The sequence below is a fragment of the Alligator mississippiensis genome, chromosome 12 (genome assembly GCF_030867095.1).
Source record: "Alligator mississippiensis isolate rAllMis1 chromosome 12, rAllMis1, whole genome shotgun sequence".
NCBI lineage: Eukaryota > Metazoa > Chordata > Crocodylia > Alligatoridae > Alligator > Alligator mississippiensis.
The window spans coordinates 48,834,888-48,856,475 of NC_081835.1; the positions used below are offsets into that span (position 1 = coordinate 48,834,888).

At 48.7% G+C, this 21,588-nt stretch overlaps 1 protein-coding gene across 8 annotated transcripts in view; it reads right to left on the reverse strand.

Annotated features, from left to right (window-relative positions):
- RGS3 (regulator of G protein signaling 3) overlaps positions 1-21,588 on the reverse strand; it is a 177,320-nt gene that overhangs the window by 73,346 nt on the left and 82,386 nt on the right. For all 8 annotated transcript variants that reach the window (XM_019475792.1, XM_059715452.1, XM_014602686.3 and 5 more), the window contains one exon: positions 7,477-7,588. In XM_019475792.1, coding sequence (XP_019331337.1) covers positions 7,477-7,588 — 112 coding nt within the window. The remainder of the gene's footprint in view (positions 1-7,476; positions 7,589-21,588) is intronic.

Sequence of the window (21,588 nt, forward strand, 5' to 3'; positions counted from 1 at the left end):
TTAAACAGGCTGGAGATTCACAGCAGAATACATTAGTGTGAGTGGAGCTCCAGGATGATACAATTAGTCTATTGCTAGTACCCGACCTGGAAGTAAGCTCAGGTGGTTCTGGGTTACAATGCAGCTGAGAGCAGTACCTGATCGGTCTTCTCTGCACCCTGCCTGCATTACTCTCTTATCACATCCTCTCTCTAATGAATGCTGCCTCAATCCTTCCAGTCTCTAGTCATACCCCTGGTCATTCCCATCACCTGTCTCTGAGCCACATGTTGAGATGGAGACAGCTCTCACACAGCATCCCTCATCAGTATAGCTCATGACAATTGCTAAGGACACTGTTTCCTTGAATAGACATTGCTGAAACAAAGGAAGAGCAGGGGAGAATGGAGCACAGGAGACAAGATGCAAGGGTAGAAACAAAAAGCCAAAGGATCCCACGTGCTAAAGCCTGTCAGTAGCTAAGAAAGGAAAGCTTGCTCCCTGACACACTACATGAGCTAGCACAGGGAATGGGCCCCACTCTGGGCAAACAGAGAGCTGCAGCGTTTATATTTTGAATTAAAAGAACTAATAGATCCCCTTGCGATGGTAACAGAGCACAGCGCAGCCCCTCCCTCTGAACCTCTTATACTGGGGGTCAGTGGGGCAATACTTAGCGAACAACACCATACCGCTCCCCCAATATTCCCAGAGCTACCACTAGCACAGGTGCCTCCACAGAGCAGGCAGCTTTGCTTGGCTCTTTGGAAAAAGATTAAAAAAGATGAGAGAGCAATGATCCAGACTTTGTGAAACCACAGGTTTCCCTGAATCAAACAACCCCTTTCTTTGCAAGGTGTCTGAGGAAGTCTGTTCTGTCCCTGGCACTCTGCTCAGGCTGATTCTCACAGCAACTAGGGCCAGCTGAACTAACAGAACTGGCTCCATCTTCCACTTGCCCTTGCTGAAAGAATTTGCTGAGAGTGATGCTGCTCCTGGCATCCACAAGGAGGAATGTGGATTCCTACTCCCCTTACTTGCCTTCTGTTCGAGGGGGAAGGAAAACAGAGGACTCTGCCAAGCCCTAGGGACAGCAACCACCTGAATACAGTCTTACTGGTGGAGACATAATCAACACAAGATGTGGACACCTGAACTTCACAGTAGTGGATTAGATGTAGCAAGAGGCAACCCTGCCCTAGCTATGCCTGCAGTGGGACACCCCCAGACTTACCACAACCCCCAAGTGCAAGAACCTGTTGGGCCGCTGACTTCACAAGCCTTTTCAAAGTGCTCTCTTGCCTGTGGAGCAGTTTGACTCTGCAGTCTGTGTTCAGGAACAACTCTGGCTGATCACATCAGAATGCGGTCTGCCTCATTGCAACTGTGTGCGCCGCACTACCGATGGAGACAGGCTCTGTACGGGGACTGGAAAAATAACACTCCCCAAAGAACCTCACAGTAACGATCCAGTACAGTCAGCAACCTCTGGAGTTAACAACTGATGCTATGATCCCACAGGGAGACCCTGCCGCCACCTGTGCTTTTTCCATGTGCCACAAAGCAAGTGCACAAACAGCATCACATTCTAAGTTTCTTTGCTATCACTCATTGGCAAGTGCTCTGTATCTGTTCCAGATACACAGGCTGGAGCAAAATGAGGGCCCTATAGGGCCTTGGTTTTCAAGAACTTTACAGAAGGGCATGACATCCCCATTGCAAGGACAGCTGTGCCTGAGGCCCAGACTGTGCTGGTGAGGCCCTGATACTCTGGGAATGCTGTTGAAGAAGTGTCAGATAATGAGCATGTATCCACTGCATATCTCCAGGCATCATGAGCTCTGCTGGGCTGTGTCCCGTGCTATGGGATGACAGTCTGGAAAGCGCTCCCATTTGGAAGCATTCCCATTACTGAGCGATGGGGCTGGCAAGTCTGGGCCACAGTAAGTGCTATTTCTGACTGACCCTTGAGGGGGCACCTGAAGGGACCCCCAGCTCCCTCCACAGCTACTGCAGATTCCAAACTGGCAAAACTATGGGCACCTCTGGATTTACCCCAGACATCTCACTTTAACCCCAGAGCAGTCCTGACACAGACCCTGCCCAGGGCCTCACAGCAAGTTATCACCTAAAGTCACTGGGACTAGCCAAAAGTCCTTGCTTTACACAGCCAACACCACCATCCTGGGTGCTCCTGCAGATCCATCCAGCTAGTGCTTTACACACAGGGGTTTTGGGAGAATAACAACCTGGTTCATTTACTTTATGCCAAAGTTTCAAGTTCTCTCTCTTTCACTTATGCTTAGTATGTTCTCCTCAATGCAAAAAAGCCTGCCCTTTCCACTTCGCCCTATCAAACACAGATCTTGCTCACTTCTGCTAGGAAGAGTAGAGACAATGATAAATAATTGCAGATCTCTGAGTGAATAAGAACTATTTAACACAACAGGTAATCATGAAAAATAACAGCCCTCCAGACTCCTTCATAGGTAGTTTGCAGTGTTAGGCCAATATACCCAGCCACGCTTCTCCAAGGACTCATATCTGGCTCCCCAAATGGTGTGGCCAAGCTCAGAAACAAGTGTCATCCTTCCAGGTGTGCCACACCCCTTAAGAGCACAAGACTGGCATGTGGGAGCCTTGGAAAGGGTTCTGGATCTTTGCATCTATTTTATTTAGGCTTCCAAAGCGACAATTGTTTCATGCAACAGAACAAAAACACATGGTCATTGGAACTGATTTGCCTTCCAAGCTGCAAATGCCCTTCCATAGTTATAGATACAAACATGAACTCCAACTCTAATGATCACTTCTACAAGCCTCCAGATCACCAGGTCACCAGCCACCTACTGGAGTGGGATGCAGAGCCCCTGAGGTAGGGCTGGCTCACCAGTGCTGGGATCTAAGCCTGTTTTCTTAAGTGATCAAAAATCCACTTCAGACATTTTATATCTACTTCAGGGGGTAAGAGGAGAGGTCAATGATCATGAGCTGTGATGAGAACCACTAGGCAAAGCTTACAAGACCTCTGAATCACTTGCTTACTGCTCCCCCCAACACAGATTTTTCCATGACAGCAGGCTACATGGGATTGACACAGAGCTGCTAGCACCACGGAAAACCCCAGAGTCCCAGTCCTGGCTGGAGTTACTGATCATTCACTGATCATTCATGCAGGCACAAAATGAACAGGGAAAGCAGAAAGCCTTCTTCAGCACTCAGGCAGCACAAACACCATAGGCCCCCAGTGCGACAACTCCTGGTTGGAAAGGATGAGCAAAGCCATATTGTGTGTGCTCCTCAAGCAGCACTGAATTAACCTTGCATGGCGACTTGCTGTGCGTGTACACGTATGTGTGTCTGGATGTGTATATGCAGGCACATTATCAGCACCAAACATTCAAAACCAATGTCAGACCACTCCAAATCACAAGACAGGCTTAAAAATCATGAATGTGTGGAGCAAGATAATGAGTATTTTATTTGCCTTCTTTCACAAGCCATTAGACGTAAAGCAAATGGAAACTAAGTTTCTTCCATAATCACAAGACTCAAGGTGCTGGGGCTTTACAAAAAGCCCCAAATATTACAAACCTCAGAATAAAATCCTGAGAATTGAACTACATGTGTTTGTGGGCATGTACCTGTGCATAGTAGGAGGCTATGGACAGAAGAATTGCCTTTGCAGACAGACTGCCAGAGACTGTATGAGAGGGATAGTGCCAGGAGGGACAGACCCAAATGTAGATTCTGAAGCACAAACACAGAGGCTGTTACAAGATCTACCAGAATGTATTTTAAGTCCCAAAGGAACCTACCCAGCTACTTTTGCAGTGTTGGGCTAGGGCATAAGAACCTGAAACAAACTAGGGACCAACCCTAAGTGGACAGTCATTCCCTACCTGAGAGAGACCCCAGCCCCAGCCCTCTGAAGATGACAGCCAGCTAGCTAGCACAGTCTATTCTATACACATGCCATGCTCACCATCATACCCATTTCTGTTATGGCAGACAAATAGTCTTCGATCAAACTGTGCTCAGAGATGTGTTAAAAGGAAATTTGCAGCCAAACAGCAGGGCAAAACAAAACCCACCAGGATCCAAGATGTTTAAGATTCTTCTCAAAAGTATTAAACTTCAGGTTGGGCTTTAGCATTTCAAATTAACCTGAGAGTGTTTCTCCAAAGCACCACTGAGCTGGCCTGCTCATGTGCTCCTCATTGTACTGACAGGGAACAAATGAGTTTTGCAAAGTACACATCCATTCAGTGCAGAATCTCTACCTCCCTAAGGAAGCTATATTTCCACAGAGCCACTGATGGGGAGGTGGGGGGAGCTATTCATCACATGCTAATGAAGACCTGTATGTAAGCAATATCTTCCCAACACACCAGCACCTCTGGTCTCCTTTCCAGTAAAAGGTAAACAGAAGACCCGAGAATAGATCCAAGTAAAGAACTACTGAACCATGTGGGCAGCAGAGGGTTGGGAGCAGGCTACAATGACCTGAGCAATTTTACCAGCACCATCTACTAGATCACTGCAGTCCAGGGGTGACGTACTACATGAGAGGTTACTTCAAGTGTAGCACCTCTCCAAGCTCCTGCAGGTGGGTAGCAAAGCAGCATAAAGTAGATGACTGTTTTCACTCTGGGATCCCAAATGGGTGGGAGACAGGACCATGAGTGGGAAGATCTCACAGCAGGGCCCTTGATTTTTTGCTGCTAAGCACTAAACTAATGCACATGCACGCCAGGAGGGGTGCGGTTCCTCAGCAAGGCGGTAACTTGAGATGGAAATTCCCACAGTATCTACTAAGGAAACTAGCCCGGCCCCTTGGAAACATTGGCTGGTGCAATGCTCATCAGCCATGTTGGGCTTCTAAAGCAGGAAGACAGAGCATTGTAAAGCAGATTATATTGATTTGCCTTTGCACAGTGCAGTAAGCGACAGAAACAGGAAACATCACAATGGTCTTCAGTGTACCGGAGATGTCTCAATTGTTATACTCAGCAATACGCCTGTTCCTATCAATGTGCCATTCAGTGAATTAGGAGACCAACAAAAAGTCTCTGCCAAAAGGGAATGATGGGGGTGGAGAGGGGTTTATATGGGTTGGCCTATACACCTTTGTGACAGACCAGTTTAATCCATACTCAGGGCTGGTGTCCAGAAGCATATTACACTAAGCAGTGAAATCCCAGCCAAGGTTATTCAAAAAGAAACATCCCTCCTTTTCACGGGTGGTCACTGTCCTTCCTCATTAGACTATCTTATGTAGGACTGAGCCAAGTAGTTATAGTTTCAAGGAAAAAGGTAATTGCTTGAGGAATCAGACTGACATGCAGGAGGGTAGGAAGCGCACAGCAATACAGCAGGACCTGCAAACAGGCTTCACTGAGAGTCAACGCCGGTGCCACGGGGACAGGCACAAGCAAAGCCAACTTCTTCAAGCTCCTAAACAAGACCAGAAGGAAGAAGCAGACTTTGACGGCAGTTCAGATTGAAAAGGCCATCTGACATCTCAGTCAGGATCTGCCAAGCTGTGCAATCAAAATATGTGCCTTTCCAGAACTTACCACTCCAGGGCTGGAGGCCAACAGAAAAGTACTTCACAAAGGACATTTCCACATCAAGTCATTAGCAATAAACAGCACAGGGTAAAGAGAGCCAAAAAATCCTCACAAAGTACTCAGTCTCATTTCTAAATGAGTTTGTTCTGCCTGGATCACCCCCATTGCATCCATCCTCCCCAGCAGGGGAGTTTACTTGCAGTAATGCTCCGGGAACCAAGAAATGCTATGTCCCGCGTACTAAAGGAAGAGAAACAGACCAGGTGACCTTTGCATCCAATTGAAACGGCTCGAACATTCAATACTAAGAGCCCACAGTGAACTGGAACAAGCTGACAGACAAGACTAATTATCAGAGATTTCCAATCAGTTGGAGAAAATCACAATCTATCCACATGAGATTCACAAATGGGAAGTGAGAATTCCCTTGAGTAATTCATTAGTCACAGCTGGGTCCTAGAATAAGCACTCACAACAGTCAACACAGGCTCCTAGTGCCAGGTGGGCACTGGGACGGAAAACAGCAGAACCACAGCAAATGGAGGACAATGGCCTAGGAGGGATGGGGAAATCAGCCCATCCCAAACAATTCGGAAGCACCTCACAAATACAGGTACACACATCAGCCCTGCTGCACTCCTCAGCCATGACAAAAAAACAGGGCACAGCTATAGTTAGGTCTCTCTTCACCAAGATTTCTTCAGCTGCCCAAATTGCACAGGAGGGTAAGAGCTTGATTACCACTCCCACCCCAGCATGCCAATGTTTGGGTTAACAGCAGGCTGCAATGCCATAATGCACATCTCACCAATTTTAATTGTAAGTACCAAGGAATACCAGCTCGGTTCTTCAGTGCCTCTACCGTACGGTCTTCAGCTACCTCCTTTAAAGCACGCTTAGGCCCCAGCAGCTGCTCCTGTAAGCTGCAGGCTGAGAACTGCTTCTTCAGACTTTTCAAAGGGTATTTTTACCTGTAACCAAATAGACTAGCTGCACCAGGAAGGAAGGAGCGAGGTGGGATTGGGATCAAGGTCCAGAGCTGACTCTACATAGGAAATGAAGAGTGGAGCAATTATTTTGTTCCTCTTTTGTATCTGAGCAGCCAAGGTCATGCTCCATGTTCTCTGGCATTAACTAATTTCAGCCCCTGCCCCCAAGACCTCTCTGCTGCCAAAATTCCCTCTCCCTAACAAACAGCAGGGTGCAACAGCCAGGCAAAGCAGCCTGCAGGAGAAAAATGCTTACAGCCTGGCCCAGCCGGCCTCTCTCTTTGCCTTTTCCCCTCAGACCTCAGCATTTTGCAACGTGGATGTCTGAAGTTCCCCAGCTAGCTTGGGAGGGAAGCAGTGGGTGGTTGACAGGGGAAGTGGGGCAAGTAAAGGTCAGTAGGGCTTAGTCAGACTCCTGCGGAGGAAGCTGCTGTGCTCTCTTCAAGCACCAGGGGGGAAACCTCAAGACTCCACTTCCCTTCTCAGCCTTAGCTAACTACCGCTGTACACAATGCAGCACCGGGAGGGCGGGTGCGGCACGGCACGGCAGCATCCTTGGAAGGGATGGCCCCTCATCCCAGAAGGGCCTTGTTCCATTTGTGGTAACTGCAAGAGGTGTGACAGGCTATGGAAATCAGAGCTATTCCTAGCACTCTGCACTTCAAATATTAAACCATGCAAGTCTGTATTCAGGGAATAATGGGCAGGGCTGGACTGGCCTCCACAAGGGAAGGGTGAGCCCATGTCCTGGACTCCTTCCCTGGCATGAAGGTTCAGCAGCACAAGTGGAAGGAGAGATCATGTACTTCTGAGACTCTCACCATGCCCAGGAACAAAGCGGGTGCTGGCCCAGACAGCCCTGCCATGCTGGGTCGACCCAATCATTGCCTACATGAACCACAGGAGAAAGGTTTTGACCTGCTACACACACTCACCTTCCTGGAGCTTTACACTCTGCAGATAGAGAGGATTCCTCAGCACGTTGCAGCGCCCTGGCTCATCCTCCTTAGTGAAAAGCAGCAAGTCTGAGTAGATGAAAAGGGTCACCTGGAAGAAGAGGACATCATAAGCTCTGCAATATGCTCAGTGCTCTAAATGGCAGAAGCTCCTACATGGTGTCACTAGACTACTGCCACTGCCTCATAATGGACCTATAGGCAAATTCTGGGGTCCTGTGATGGGAGGAATAAGCGTACATACTCTCCTTGCCATTGCCACAAATTTCAGGAGAAGGTCCGTGAAGCCCAGAGAAAACAGATATGGCATTATCTGCCCCTCAGTATGTCTCGGAGGATCCTTGTGAACCAAGTATGACTAAGGCACACCAGTTTCTGTAACTAATTGTATAGAAGGCAGTGATGTGGCCAGCATCAAGTCCAGCCGCCTTTGACCCCCCTCAGCTTGAATGGCCAGAGACATATTTACAGCCAAGTCAACTGGAGGTGGCTTTTGGCACAATTCTGGAGCAGTGCTGGTATTCACATCTCTGGGGCTGAAGCAGAGCATCTTAACTGCTCTGCCACAACACCTTGTGTTTAGGTTCAGCCTGGAGTCTAACAGGGAGAGGCCAGCATGGACAGACATTTAGGGTCACAAGGAAACAAAGAGACAATAGTAATTAGCAGGATGTCTTAGCAATGGTTGAGCCACAGTTAAGCCTTTTATAGGTATCACAAAAGAGAGCTTTAAGGAGGGACTTGAATGATGAGTTGCTGATCTGGGCCTGGACAAGCCATGGGGTGAATGGTGGTGGAAGAAAACACAAGGGGGGCCAGAGGCCCTAGGCAGAGAGCCTCAAGAGAGCGGTTAGCACATTAGTAGCCAAATTACTACCGGTGCAATTGTGGGTGGGATGGGTCACACCCCGAGGTTCCCCCTGCGGCTGGATCCCTCCCCTCTGGTACTTCCAAGGCCTCCACCCAGACAGAACCCACGGCTCCGGTCTCCATTCAGATGAGCCCCTGGCTCTCGGCTGTGGGGGCCGCCTGGCACAACTCCAGGCACGTGGCATCAGGAGCATTGCAACCTCCCCTTGTGAGGTTTGCTCTGTATTGCTCCAGATAGTGGAGCTCCAGACCACGGTGCAGAGGCTGCGTGCCATCGGGGATGGCAAACAGAGATTGACTCCTACTGCCAGGCCCTTCACCCCAGGACAGATGAGCGACCTAGGTCCCCTGCCAGGACCAGGGAGGCCAAGAGGCACTCCCATACTGTCCAGCAAGGGGGCTGGACAAAGATCGTCTCTGGCCCCAAGGCTCACTGTACCAGGATCACCACCCCCGTGGATCTCTGCAACAGGTACAAACCTCTTGCAGCACCAGTAGAGCCTGAAGAGCTGCCAGCTACTGCAAGCGACCAAGAAACACGACCAGCTATCATCCCTAAGATGAAACGCAGAGTAGTCATTGTGAGTGACTCCCTCCTAAGGGGGACAGAGGGAGCGATCTGTCGCCCCAAACCCTTAGTCTGGGAGGTCTGCTGCCTCCTGGGAGCCCGTATCTGGGATGTGGCTGAGAGGATCTCAAAACTTATCCAGCTCTCCAACCACTATCCTATGCTCCTTATCCATGTGGACACAAATGACACGGCTCTAGCAATCCCATGAGTGGCTACAGAGCTCTGGGAGCAGGGCTCAGGGAGTTGGGAGTGCAGGTGGGTTTTTCCTCGATCCTTCCGGTTATGGGTCGTGGGCTGAGGAGGGAGAGACAATCGAGGCAGTAAACAGAAGACTGCGGTGCTGGTACCACCATCAAGGCTTTCCCTTTTACAACCACAGTCCACTCTTCGGAGAGAGAGGCAGTGGTCTGCTGGGAAGAGACAGCCTCCACCTCACTCCACTGGGGAAGAAGCTCTTCTCAGCCTGAATGGCTGACGTGCTCGACTGGGCTTTAAGCTCACCGGGGATGGGCGGACAACCAACAGAGCAAGCTCACCAAGCATCAACTGCAAAATCAGCAGGTTAGGATGCTCAAAGGAACCTGCTCCTACCCCAGTCCAGGAACAGAGCTTCTCCATGAGTACAAGGAAGCCTAGAGCCTCCAATGGCATACTTATGTGTGGGGCTGTGCAAAGCTTTGGGCAGTGATTCGGTTCAGAGGAGATTCAGCCCGATTTGGTGGCCAAATGTCTGAATCCAAATAGAATCAGGGGGCCAATTAAATGTCCGAATCGATTCAAAGCTTTCCGAATCTTCAGCAAAGATTCACAGAGCTTTGACGATTCGGGCAGCCCCTGGTGGCTGCAGCAGGGAGCTGCAGCCACTCCAAGCTGGTAAGTACTAGGGGCAAGGGAAAGGGGGCTGGGGGAGGGGGCCACAGGGGGGGCCCTGCCAGCCCCCCCAACCCCCACTCACTCCCCCAGCCCCCCCAACCCCCAACCACTCCCCCAGCCCCCCATGGCTGTCCCCACCCTCTGCAGCTCCCAGTACTTTAAATAAAAGCCCCGGTGCTCACTGGGTGCTGCTGGGCAGGAGGTGATCCCCACTGCCCCACACTGCATGGGGGACCCCCTCAACACCCCCCCTGCTCCCCTGGCCCCCCATGGCTGCCCCACTTGGCAGGGCTCCGGCCCTTTAAGAAAAAAAATTAAAAAGCAGAGAAAAGCCCTGGGACTCACTCCTGGTGCAGCCTCGGGCTTCAGGGGCTCCTGCAGAGCCTCCACATGGCAGGGGGGCCTGGAGGAGCAGGGGGGAGGGAAATCAGGGGTTCATGCAGAGCCCCCCCATGCAGCGTGGGGCAGTGGAGATCGCTCTCTGCCTGGCAGAACCTGCTGAACTGGGACTTTTTTTTCCCCCAAGTGCTGGGAGTTGGGGCAGGCAGAGCAGCCATTGCCAGGCTGGGAGAGGCGCGGGGGATGGGCCTGGCCTGGCTGATTCGGAGATTCGACCAAATCAAATCAGGACAGTGATTCAAATCACCAAATCGAATCACTGTCCTCCGAATCAGCCAAATCCAAATCCAAAGCAAATATTAGCCACTTCGCACAGGCTTACTTATGTGCCTATACACTAATGCTAGGAGTTTGGGGAATAAACAGGAGGGACTGGTCCTTCTGCTAAACAAAAACGACTACAATCTCATACGGATAATGGAGATCTGGTGGGACTCCTCCCATGACTGGACTACGGGTATAAATGGCTGTACCCGGTACAGGAGAGATCGTGCTGAAAAAAGGGGTGAGGTGGTAGTTCTCTATGTGAAGGAGAGCTACACGTCCCTACAAGCTGAGATTGGCACCCAAGGAGGATGACTGAGGTCCAAAGTCCCTTTGGGTTAGAATCCGAGGGGAACGTGGTGAAGAGGATACAATGGTAGGCGTCTACTACAGACCTCCAAACCAGGAACAAGAGCTTGACCTAGAATTCACCAGGAAACTGGCCGAGGCTGCATGCTCTTGGTGTGTGGTCATCATGGGAGACTTCAATTACCCGGACATCTCATGGGATGAGCACTCAGCCAAATCCAATCGGTCTAAAAGCTTCCTTACATGCATGGATGAGCTCTACCTGTCCCAAGAAGTTTATGGTCCGACAAGAGGCAAGTTGCTGCTGGACCTGGTACTGGCCAAAGGGGATGAACTAATCAGTGATTTAAGAATTGAAGGGAAGCTGGGTGACAGTGACCATAAGTTGATCGCTCTCACTATCCATCACAGAGCCATCAAGTCAGCCAGCAATGCAGTAGTCCTTCACTTTAGGAAATCTGACTTTCATAAGCTCATGATTTCACAGGGAGGAAAGTTCATGATGAGTGGTTGCTCCTTAAGGAAGCAATCCTAGAAACACAAGGGGAGTCCATCCCCACCCATAGGAAAGGTGGTAAAAGGGCTCAACAACTCTCTTGACTCAACAGGGAATGCATGGACCTCTTACGTCTAAAAAGAGAGGCATATAATGGATGGAGGACAGGAAACACCACTAAGGAGGAGTATTCTGCGCTGGTCCACACCTGCAGGGAGTGAACTAGAAAAGCCAAGGCTGCAACTGAACTCCAACTGGCTACACGAATCAAGGACAATAAAAATGTCCTTCGTCAGATATGTGGGGAATCAAAAGAAAAACAAGGGCATCATCAGACCCCTGCTAAACCAGCTGGGGCAGCTGACTACCGACACCCAGGAAAAAGCCAATCTACTTAATGATTACTTTGCATCGGTTTTTCACCAGCCCAATGGGACCACCCTGCTGTACATGATGCGGGATGACCAGGGTGAGGATGAATATATGCCCGCCATTGGCGTGGATTTTGTGAGGAAGCATCTTGAGAGGCTGGACCTCCATAAATCAGCTGGTCCAGATGGGTTGCACCCAAGAGGGCTAAAGGAACTGGCAGACATCATAGCGCAGCCACTGGCAAGGATATTTGAGAACTCATGGCACTCGGGCAAATTACCTGAAGATTGGAAGAGGGCTAATGTAGTGCCCACCTTCAAGAAAGGGAGGGAAAAAGACCCAGGAAACTACAGGCCAATCAGTTTGACCTCAATCCCTGGGAAGATTTTGGAAACAATTAATCAAAGAAACCATTCTTGACAGGCTAACAGAAGGCAAAATCCTGAGGGACAGCCAGCACAGGTTTGTTGTGGGTAGGTCTTGCTTGACCATGAAAACAATAGTTTGTTTGATATGATGGAAACAAAGGAGGGACATAGTCAAAGCTACAAGACAGGGAAATGATCCTCACGGTAGGATTTTGAAATGATCTGTCAGTCACAAAGGGGAGGTTGCAGTAAGTGAGACATAAGATGCTGTGGGCCTACATGAGAGTTATGTGCATGCAGATGGTATGGAAAGGCCAGATCTGAGAAATGTTATGTGATAAAGAACCAGATAAGCAGCCTTTACATGCTTCTTCCTACCTAACTAGAACAATTGCAACCACTTCAGAAATGGCAGAAGCCAGCACTTCAGAACACTTCAAAAGTCAAAATTTTCTTAGCATTAGATACAGCATGGTGTAGCTGCTCTGGAGTGCGATCTTTTCTGGAGTATGTAGAGATAAAAAAACAAAACAAAGCAAAGTAAAGCAAATCTGGAATGCAAGCAAAATATTTCCTAATAATACTCAGATGTGCTGAACTCTACCCAGGGATATGTACTCACAACTCCCACTCAAATCCAGGTGTTTTGTCCAGCTATTTGACAATCCATGTGACATCACACAAGTCCCTATATTGAAACAGTGGGTTTTTAAATGACAATTAAAAACCTACCATTTCAATTTAGGGAGAACTAAACCCCCATTGCATGTACAAGTACCCACTGAAGTCAATGAGTGTAAGGTCAGAATTAGGCTGTCTGTCGCATAGTCTAAGGAAGCACAAGGTCCCTGAAAGCAAAATTGTGAAATAGCAGAGTAAATATTCAAAAGGGGGGTAGTTTAATTTCTTCATAATTTATCTGGTGAGGACTAAGCTGGCTCCCACATAGGAATGGAAAGATATATGTGAGTGCAGCTCCCTGCTGTGCAACAATCTTGATATTTATTTTTCTCCAAGACAGTGGAAAGCTGGCTCCAGCCCACTGGTGTTATAAATAGTGGCAGTGGATCTCTGGCCAGGCACAAAGCCATTAAGTCAAGTCAAAGTGATTAAACCACATGGCAGGTTGTAGCCTGAGTGTCCACAGGGAAGGAAGTCTCTAAACTGCTAAATCCACTTGAAAATCCCAGATCTACTAATGGAATGGGGTTTACAGAGAGTCTTTGTAGCAGGAATGACAAAATCTTCAGATAAATTCACTGTGTTTGTAAAGAGACAAGCCCAGTGGTGTGGAGAAAAGAATAGTGGGACAGGGTAGCCTTCAAGACGAGTAGAAACAATTTTATCAAAAATAGGAAAGATGAGAGCAGGAAAATGTAAGCAGGCTCTGCCTGCTTCCTAAACTCTAGGTCTATAAAACAGCTGGACAGCACCCCTTGGCACTGGGTATTATTAGGAAAAGCTTTGATTGTGTTCCAGGTCTGTATGTTTCCTCCACGCTCCAGAAAAGAACCCAGTACAATATCCATCAGGTGCAGTGAAACAATTTAGTATCAGTAACAGGGGAGAGCTCCATGGAGAATTATTTCCTCACGTTCACAGAATAATTTGTAAAGTGCCTCCAATTGTTCCTGAAAACCACTCAGAGAGATTTAAGGCATTACCATGAATGGATCAGCAGGCAGCCCATATATGTGGTATATACGGTTCATATCCCACCATAAAAAGGAAAATGATTGACATGGAAAGAAAAGGCTGTTATGAAGGAAGAGATTAGAACATACATATTATTTCCAGCCTTGCTTAGGGGAATTGCAAGTGGCTAGATCCAGATTTTTCTGGGGACACAAGTAAACTTTATGGAGGAAAAAAATCCATGGAAAAAAAGAGTCTAGCCAGCTCCAAAAATAACAATGGCCAGCTTGGTGGAGAGTATTACTGAATTATATTTAACTTAGGAAACACTGGCAAATTCAGCTCTTAACTGAAGTAAATGTCGAATGAAATACATTCTCTAACTGCAAATCTGCTACTATTCCCTTCCCATTAAAACTATGCCCGAGTGCCAATTTTGCTGCATAAAAGTTATGCTGCTGTCTGGATGGTGGCCTCATTTACAAATGCCAGTGACAACTTTTCTAAAAACACTGCATAGCTGCCCCCATCCTCCACTACAGCAGAAGACAAAAGCTTATTTTTTTACTTTTGCATTAGATCCTCCATTCAACTACACGCTAACAGAGCAAAGCATCAGTGCAAGAAGAGGTATGATTAAAACCCCTCTCATTTACTGGGGGCTTGTAACAAGAACATAAAATAAATACCACAGCAGGAAAATACACATCAGGGAACTGGGGAAAAATGTATTGCAGCCTTTTAGGCTGCAGAGAGATTGTATCCACATATCCTAAAAGGGTAAGAGAGGAGCAGGGCTGAACAACTGCGGGGCTGTTACAAATCTCATCAAGAAGGAAGTTGCAATGGGGGAAACAACCATGCTTCATAAAGACACATGAAACAGAGGGGAAACCCACCTCCAGACACCAACAAAATAAATTCTAGGCCCCTTGGCATAAAGAGCAGCTCCCATTTCCACCATTATGTTGAACTGTACCTGCCACAATGAATCAGCAAAGAATGCCCTGGCCGTTTTCAGGCACGGTTCAACACCTTCTAATTAGATGATTAACTAGTCCAGGAATGCTCAGCCCCTAGGGCCCTGTCATCTGGCCCACAGGACTCCCCCACAGATCAGTTCTCAACCTTTTTAGACTCAGGACACCCCTCATTAGACTAAAGGCATTCCTTGGAAAACACTAGGTCTCAGGTTTCTCTGTTATTTTTCCAGTCAAGAAATGAGTGAAAGTTTTCTGTTGCAAAGAAGTAAGAAAGACCACAAGTCAGAAGTTTTTTTGACACTACAGATTCCTTTTTGATATCACTGAATGTGCCCCAAGATGCAGAGGCGTGCATTCCAGGGGCACAAAAAGCAGCGGCACACATTTGTGCCGCTGCTTTTTGTGCCCCTGCTAGGGCATGCCCCTGTACATGCACTCCAGCACACACCAAATTGTCTCAGGTGGGGTAAGGGAGGCTGGGGCTAGCACACGTGCTGGCCCTAGCAGCCTTACCTGGGGTCCTGGGGGCCTCCCAGAGCAGCAGAAGCATGGATCCGGCCACAAGGAGCCTGGCCGGCAGCCAGAGCGTGGTTCTAGATAGCCAGTCTCTGTTTCTGGCAGCGCATGTTACTGCCACATGCACCGTGCCACTTTTGGCGGCAGTTTTTTGTTTAATACCAGGACATCCTGGTATCAAATTTTAGCATCATGCTGCAAATTTGTAGCATGGCGCATAGTTACACATTTACTGCGTGTGGTTTCTGGCGCCACAAACGGGTTTCAGGCACTGCAAACCACACGTATGGTCTCATCTGGGCGCACTCTGCAGGTTTATCTTTGTGAATCACATGTAGGTGTTAGGGATGTATTTCACAGCCATGTTGGTCTGAGACAAAAAGAAATGCAAAACTGAGGATGGAGCTGAGGATGGCAACCCAAGTAAAGGACAACAAGAAATTGTTTTTTAGATATATTGGGAGTAAAAGGAAGGCCCAGGGAGGAATAGGACCGCTGCTAAATGGGCAGAAACAATTGGTGACAGACAGGGGGGACAAGGCTGAACTCCTCAACGAGTTCTTTGCCTCAGTGTTCCTAAACGAGGGGCACGACAAGTCTCTCACTGGGGTTGTAGAGAGGCAGGAGCAAGGCGCCAGACTTCCATACGTAGATCCTGAGGTGGTGCAGAGTCACTTGGAAGAACTGGATGCCTTTAAGTCGGCAGGCCCGGATGGGCTCCACCCCAGGGTGCTGAAGGCACTGGCCGACATCATTGCAGAGCCACTGGCGGGAATATTCGAATGCTCGTGGCGCACGGGCCAAGTCCCGGAGGACTGGAAAAGGGCTAACGTGGTCCCCATTTTCAAAAAGGGGAGGAAGGAGGACCCGGGCAACTATAGGCCGGTCAGTCTCACCTCCATCCTTGGTAAAGTCTTTGAAAAAATTATCAAGGCTCACATTTGTGAGAGCCCGGCAGGGCAAATTATGCTGAGGGGAAACCAGCATGGGTTTGTGGCGGGCAGATCGTGCCTGACCAACCTAGTCTCTTTCTATGACCAGGTTACGAAACGCCTGAACACAGGAGGAGGGGTGGATGTCGTATACTTAGACTTCAGGAAGGCCTTCGATACGGTATCCCACCCCATACTGGTGAACAAGTTAAGAGTCTGTGATGTGGATGACTGCACAGTCCGGTGGGTGGCGAATTGGCTAGAGGGTCGCACCCAAAGAGTCATGGTAGATGGGTCGGTCTCGACCTGGAAGGGTGTGGGCAGTGGGGTCCCGCATGGTTCGGTCCTTGGACCGATACTCTTTAATGTCTTCATCAGCGACTTGGACGTGGGAGTGAAATGTACTCTGTCCAAGTTTGCAGATGACACAAAGCTATGGGGAGAAGTGGACACGCCGGAGGGCAGGGAACAGCTGCAGGCAGACCTGGATAGGTTGCACAAGTGGGCAGAAAACAACAGGATGCAGTTCAACAAGGAGAAATGCAAAGTGCTGCACCTAGGGAGGAAAAATGTCCAGCACACCTACAGCCTAGGGAATGACCTGCTGGGTGGCACAGAGGTGGAAAGGGATCTTGGAGTCCTAGTGGACTCCAAGATGAACATGAGTCGGCAGTGTGACGAAGCCATCAGAAAAGCCAATGGCACTTTATCGTGCATCAGCAGATGCATGACAAATAGGTCCAGGGAGGTGATACTTCCCCTCTATAGGGCGTTGGTCAGACCGCAGTTGGAGTACTGCGTGCAATTCTGGGCACCACACTTCAAGAAGGATGCGGATAATCTGGAGAGGGTACAGCGAAGGGCAACTCGTATGGTCAAGGGCCTGCAGACCAAGCCCTACGAGGAGAGACTAGAGAAACTGGACCTTTTCAGCCTCCGCAAGAGAAGGTTGAGAGGCGACCTTGTAGCTGCCTATAAGTTCATCACGGGGGCACAGAAGGGAATTGGTGAGGATTTATTCACCAAGGCGCCCCCGGGGGTTACAAGAAACAATGGCCACAAGCTAGTAGAGAGCAGATTTAGACTGGACATAAGGAAGAACTTCTTCGCAGTTCGAGTGGCCAAGGTCTGGAACGGGCTCCCAAGGGAGGTGGTGCTCTCCCCTACCCTGGGGGTCTTCAAGAGGAGGTTAGATGAGTATCTAGCTGGGGTCATCTAGACCCAGCACTCTTTCCTGCTTATGCAGGGGGTCGGACTTGATGATCTATTGAGGTCCCTTCCGACCCTAACATCTATGAAAAAGTTCTAGAGTTTTGCATTTCATGTAGGTGTTGACACACCTAAGAATGCTAATATTATATGATACCCCTCAAAGGATCTTGTGGCATCCCGGGGATCAGAATCACGTATCTGTTTCAATATCTTGTGTAACACAGGCCAGAAAAATCTACCACTGACTTCTGTATCAAGCCCATATGCCTGATTGATCTAGGGCAGATGTCTTAGAAAAAGACAGGCAGTCTCGAGACTGATCCACTCACAGATTTTGTATTCATGAAGTCATACTGGTTTCTATGCTCATAAGACTGTACTGAGGCAACCCTGAAAATTGAATACTTTTGTATCAGGATAAAGATCTTTATAAGTAGTATAGTACAAATGGTACAAAAAGTATATGTTGTCGAGCCTTTGATGTAAAGACTTGAAGTTATGGAGAATCCACCACGTTGCTAGATACGTTCTTCTAGTAATCAGTTACCCTTGCTTAACAGCATATGCCTTCTTACTAGCCTGAATTTCCCTAGCTTCCAGCCTCCAGCTATACCTTTGCTGAATCATGCCACTTACCTCTCTGTACTTACAGGGTCTGTCTGCACTGCATCCCCAGGGCTGCCAGGAATGTCCATGCTGGAGCATGCCCTACCCCCCTGCTCCCACTTGCCAAACCTGGAAATGCAGAAGTAAAGGCACCCTAGGGGAGCCCCCATAGCCACTCCCCAGGTGTCTGTCTCTGGCCTACTTGACAGCAACAGTGGAGGGCTTCCTTAGAGCAGCTTCACCTCAGCATTTCCAGATTTGAAGCATACAAGCAGGGAAAAGTGATTTGGATGTGCATGTGAGAGGATGCCCTGGGTGGCTCCAGTGAAGCAGAGTAGACATACCCTTAGACTGTCACTTCTTGACACCCTCTTGGATAAACTAAATGGATGGAATATCCAAAATTTTTCCCTATCAAGTAGATTTTCCAACTCTTGAACCATTTTCTGTCATGGAGAGTTGTCAGATGGTGGATTCAGCACCTCACCTTGCTTCCTCAGAACAGATATTTTAGCCTCTGGACCTCTTGGGGAGGAAGCAGTTTGAGAATCAAGATGAGTTCTGCTGTGGCTGCTGTCATCATCCTCCTCAAGAACTGGCCCATTTTGCCATTCAAAGATTTAATTTATGCACTTGCATAACTTAATGGTGTAAAGGTCCTGAGAACCCTGAGTTTGAAAAAACCCACAAACAGAAAAGTCTAGGCAGATCCTCACATGAATCTGCTTAATACCAGCTTTACCAGCACCCTTTATACATGGCACTGTACAACACAGCATAAGGGAGAGGCTCCTTACAAAGCTGGGGCAGTCCATGCTCTCCTACAACCAGAGGGGAGATGAGAAAGATGACACTGGAAAGACACAAAGCTACAAGGTAGGTTCTTCATGGTAAGTCTGTAGAGAAGCACCTGGGAGGAGACTGAAAAGTAGAGGGGGAAAAGAGGGGGAGTGACTGTGACAGAGAGGCTGGAAACTGGAAAGCTAGTGATGGGGTAGAAGGGAAAGATATGGTGTGGGTAGGTAACTGGCAGGCAAAGGATAGGTGTGTGGTGGTAAGTGTAACATGGATGGGGTGGGGAGCAGGTTATTCAACTGGATGGTGTATGGCATAAGTGTGACAGAGGTGACTGAATGTCAGAGGGAAGAAGGGGTGTGAAGGTAAGTGACAGATAGAGGAGTGTGGGGTGGTGCATAGGAATGTGAGGAAGGAAGGGAGGGCAGAGATGGGAAGGGACTGGTGACTATATCTGAGGGGAGAGTCAAGGGACAGGAAGGTGGGAGATGAGGGTGAGTGAGCATGAGTGTACTAGGGAGGCTAGATGGAGAGGATAGGGAGGTAGGGATGGTGTGTGTGGGTAAGTGTGGCAGGAAAAGGGTTGGGAGGATAAGTTAGGGATACAGGAGATGTGTAGGCGTGAGTGTGACATTGAGAGCAGATGAGAAGAGGGGCTGGGATGTGGGCCAGGAAGGTTTGCAAGGATGAATACGACAAGGAGAGGGATGAGAAGGGCGAGGGAAAGGTGAACAGTACTGGATTGCCGGCCCTAATCCTAAGTATTTAGGGAGGGTGGGTGGCAGGACACTGCCATGAGCTACAATTCCCGAGAACCAGGTTTGCAAATATCTTTGCCAGAGTTCAGGGGTCTGATCTGACCCACTGTAGTGGGCACTCCACTCTACACAGAGACCTGTCACACCCCTGCTTCTTCAGAGGTGCTTTGTTCCTGAACCTACATCTGGTTTTAAGGAGAAATGCAAAGGGAACAAAAAAAAACGCTTGTGTTCCTGAGGTGTGAACAGTTCATGGGACAGTAGCCTAAACCCACATCATTCCTGGTGCTGCTGGGATGGAGGTGTTGCAGGTCTGTCCTGAATTCATTTCCCTGCTGGGAAGAGGAGTGGGAACAGGGAGAAGAAAAGAGGGGTGGGAAAGAGTATTTCCCATGACAGTTGAGTAGCTGAAGGCAGGGAAGATTTGCACCTCAAAGACTAACCAAGTCAGAGATGTACAGCATAAGATTTCCTGTGCAGTGGCTTACTTCATTTAGATGCCTTTATGTACACCACAGCTGTCCAATGGGAGGCCCACAAGCTACCTGCAGCCCACAAGGAGTTAAATGGAGGGTCCAGCAACAAAAGCAGCTTCTCCAGTCTCCCTTTGGTTTCTCCCTTCCCATACAAGGGGGCAGGGTGGTATAACCTGGCACAGCCTGCAGTGCTGTAGGGGCCTGAAGCAGGGGGGTGCCCGAGAGGTGCAAAGCAGCAGGGAAGCTTAGGGTGAGGGGAAGCACCCGGGCACACAGTGAAGTGGGGAGGGCAGGGGCAGCAGAAGGACGCATGGTGCAGCAGAGGTGGCCCCCACTGCAAGCCAGGCCCCCACTGGTGCAGCCCATGGGGAATATGGCCCTTGGCCACTTAGAAGTTGAATAAGCCTGATGTACACTACAGATGGTCCAGACAAAGACAGAGACCCTCTGCACAACAGGATCCTCTGGCACGGAAGGCTGGCTGAAGGGATTTTGGAAGAATATAAAAGTGGGAATTGCAGTAAAGTCTAGACAGGATGTGATTAAAGTCTGAATGAGTGCACCAATGGGCAGGTTCTGGCGGGTCTCCAGAGATAGAAACAGTCACTCCCTCAGGAGGTGGAAGAGATTAAGCATGGTGTAAAGGAAGATCCCCAAGCTCACAGTTTGGAGGTGCTAAGTTACGTCCAAGCAAAGTGGTGACGAGAGTCAAGGTAGAAAGGCAAAAGGGTTTGTTTTTATTTAATTTATGATGCAAGATTTTAGTTTGCAGCAGATGCACCATGGCTTCCCCGTCCTGAATGACTCAGAAGTAGAGCGAAATCCAGCCAACCACAGCTAATCTGCAGCAGCAAAGGAGTGGTACCTCCAGCTGGAATAGGCCTGTGAAGAAAGACAGATGGATGGGAAAAGAGAATGGAAGACTTCACAGAAGAATGGAAAGAGAGTGCACAAGAAATGAAAAGATATGACAGAACATGGAGAATAATACAGCTGCACTGAAATCAAGCCAGATGGGGGGAGAAGGATCCTTAACTATAGTAGAGAGTTTAACTCTGACTGTGGCCAAACGGCAATGCCTTTTTCGCCTCAGTCTTCACAGGCAAGGTCAGCTCCCAGACTACTGCGCTCGGCAGCACAGTTTGGGAAGGAAGTGAACAGCTGGCAGTGACAAAAGAACAGGTTAGGGGCTATTTAGAAAAGCTGGACATATACAAGTCCATGGGGCTAGATGGGATTCACCTGAGGATGCTGAGGGAGTTGGCTGATGAGACTGCAGAGCCACCAGCCTTCATCTTTGAAAACTCATGGTGATCAGGAGAGGTCCAAGATGATTGGAAAAGGGCAAACATACTGCCCATATTTAAGAAAGAGAAAAAGGAGGATCCAGGGAACTACAGATCACTCTGCCTCACCTCAGTCCTTGGAAAATTCAGATCAGATTCTCAAGGAATCAATTTCTAAGCATTTGGAGGAGAAAAAGGTGATTAGGAACAGTCAGCAGATTCACCAAAGGCAAATCATGCCTGACCAACCTGATTGCCTTCTATAACAAAATGACTGGTTCTGTGGACATGGGGAGACCAATGGATGTGATATACCTTGATTTTAGCAAGGCTCTGGATACGGTCTCCCACAACATTCTTGCAGGCAAGC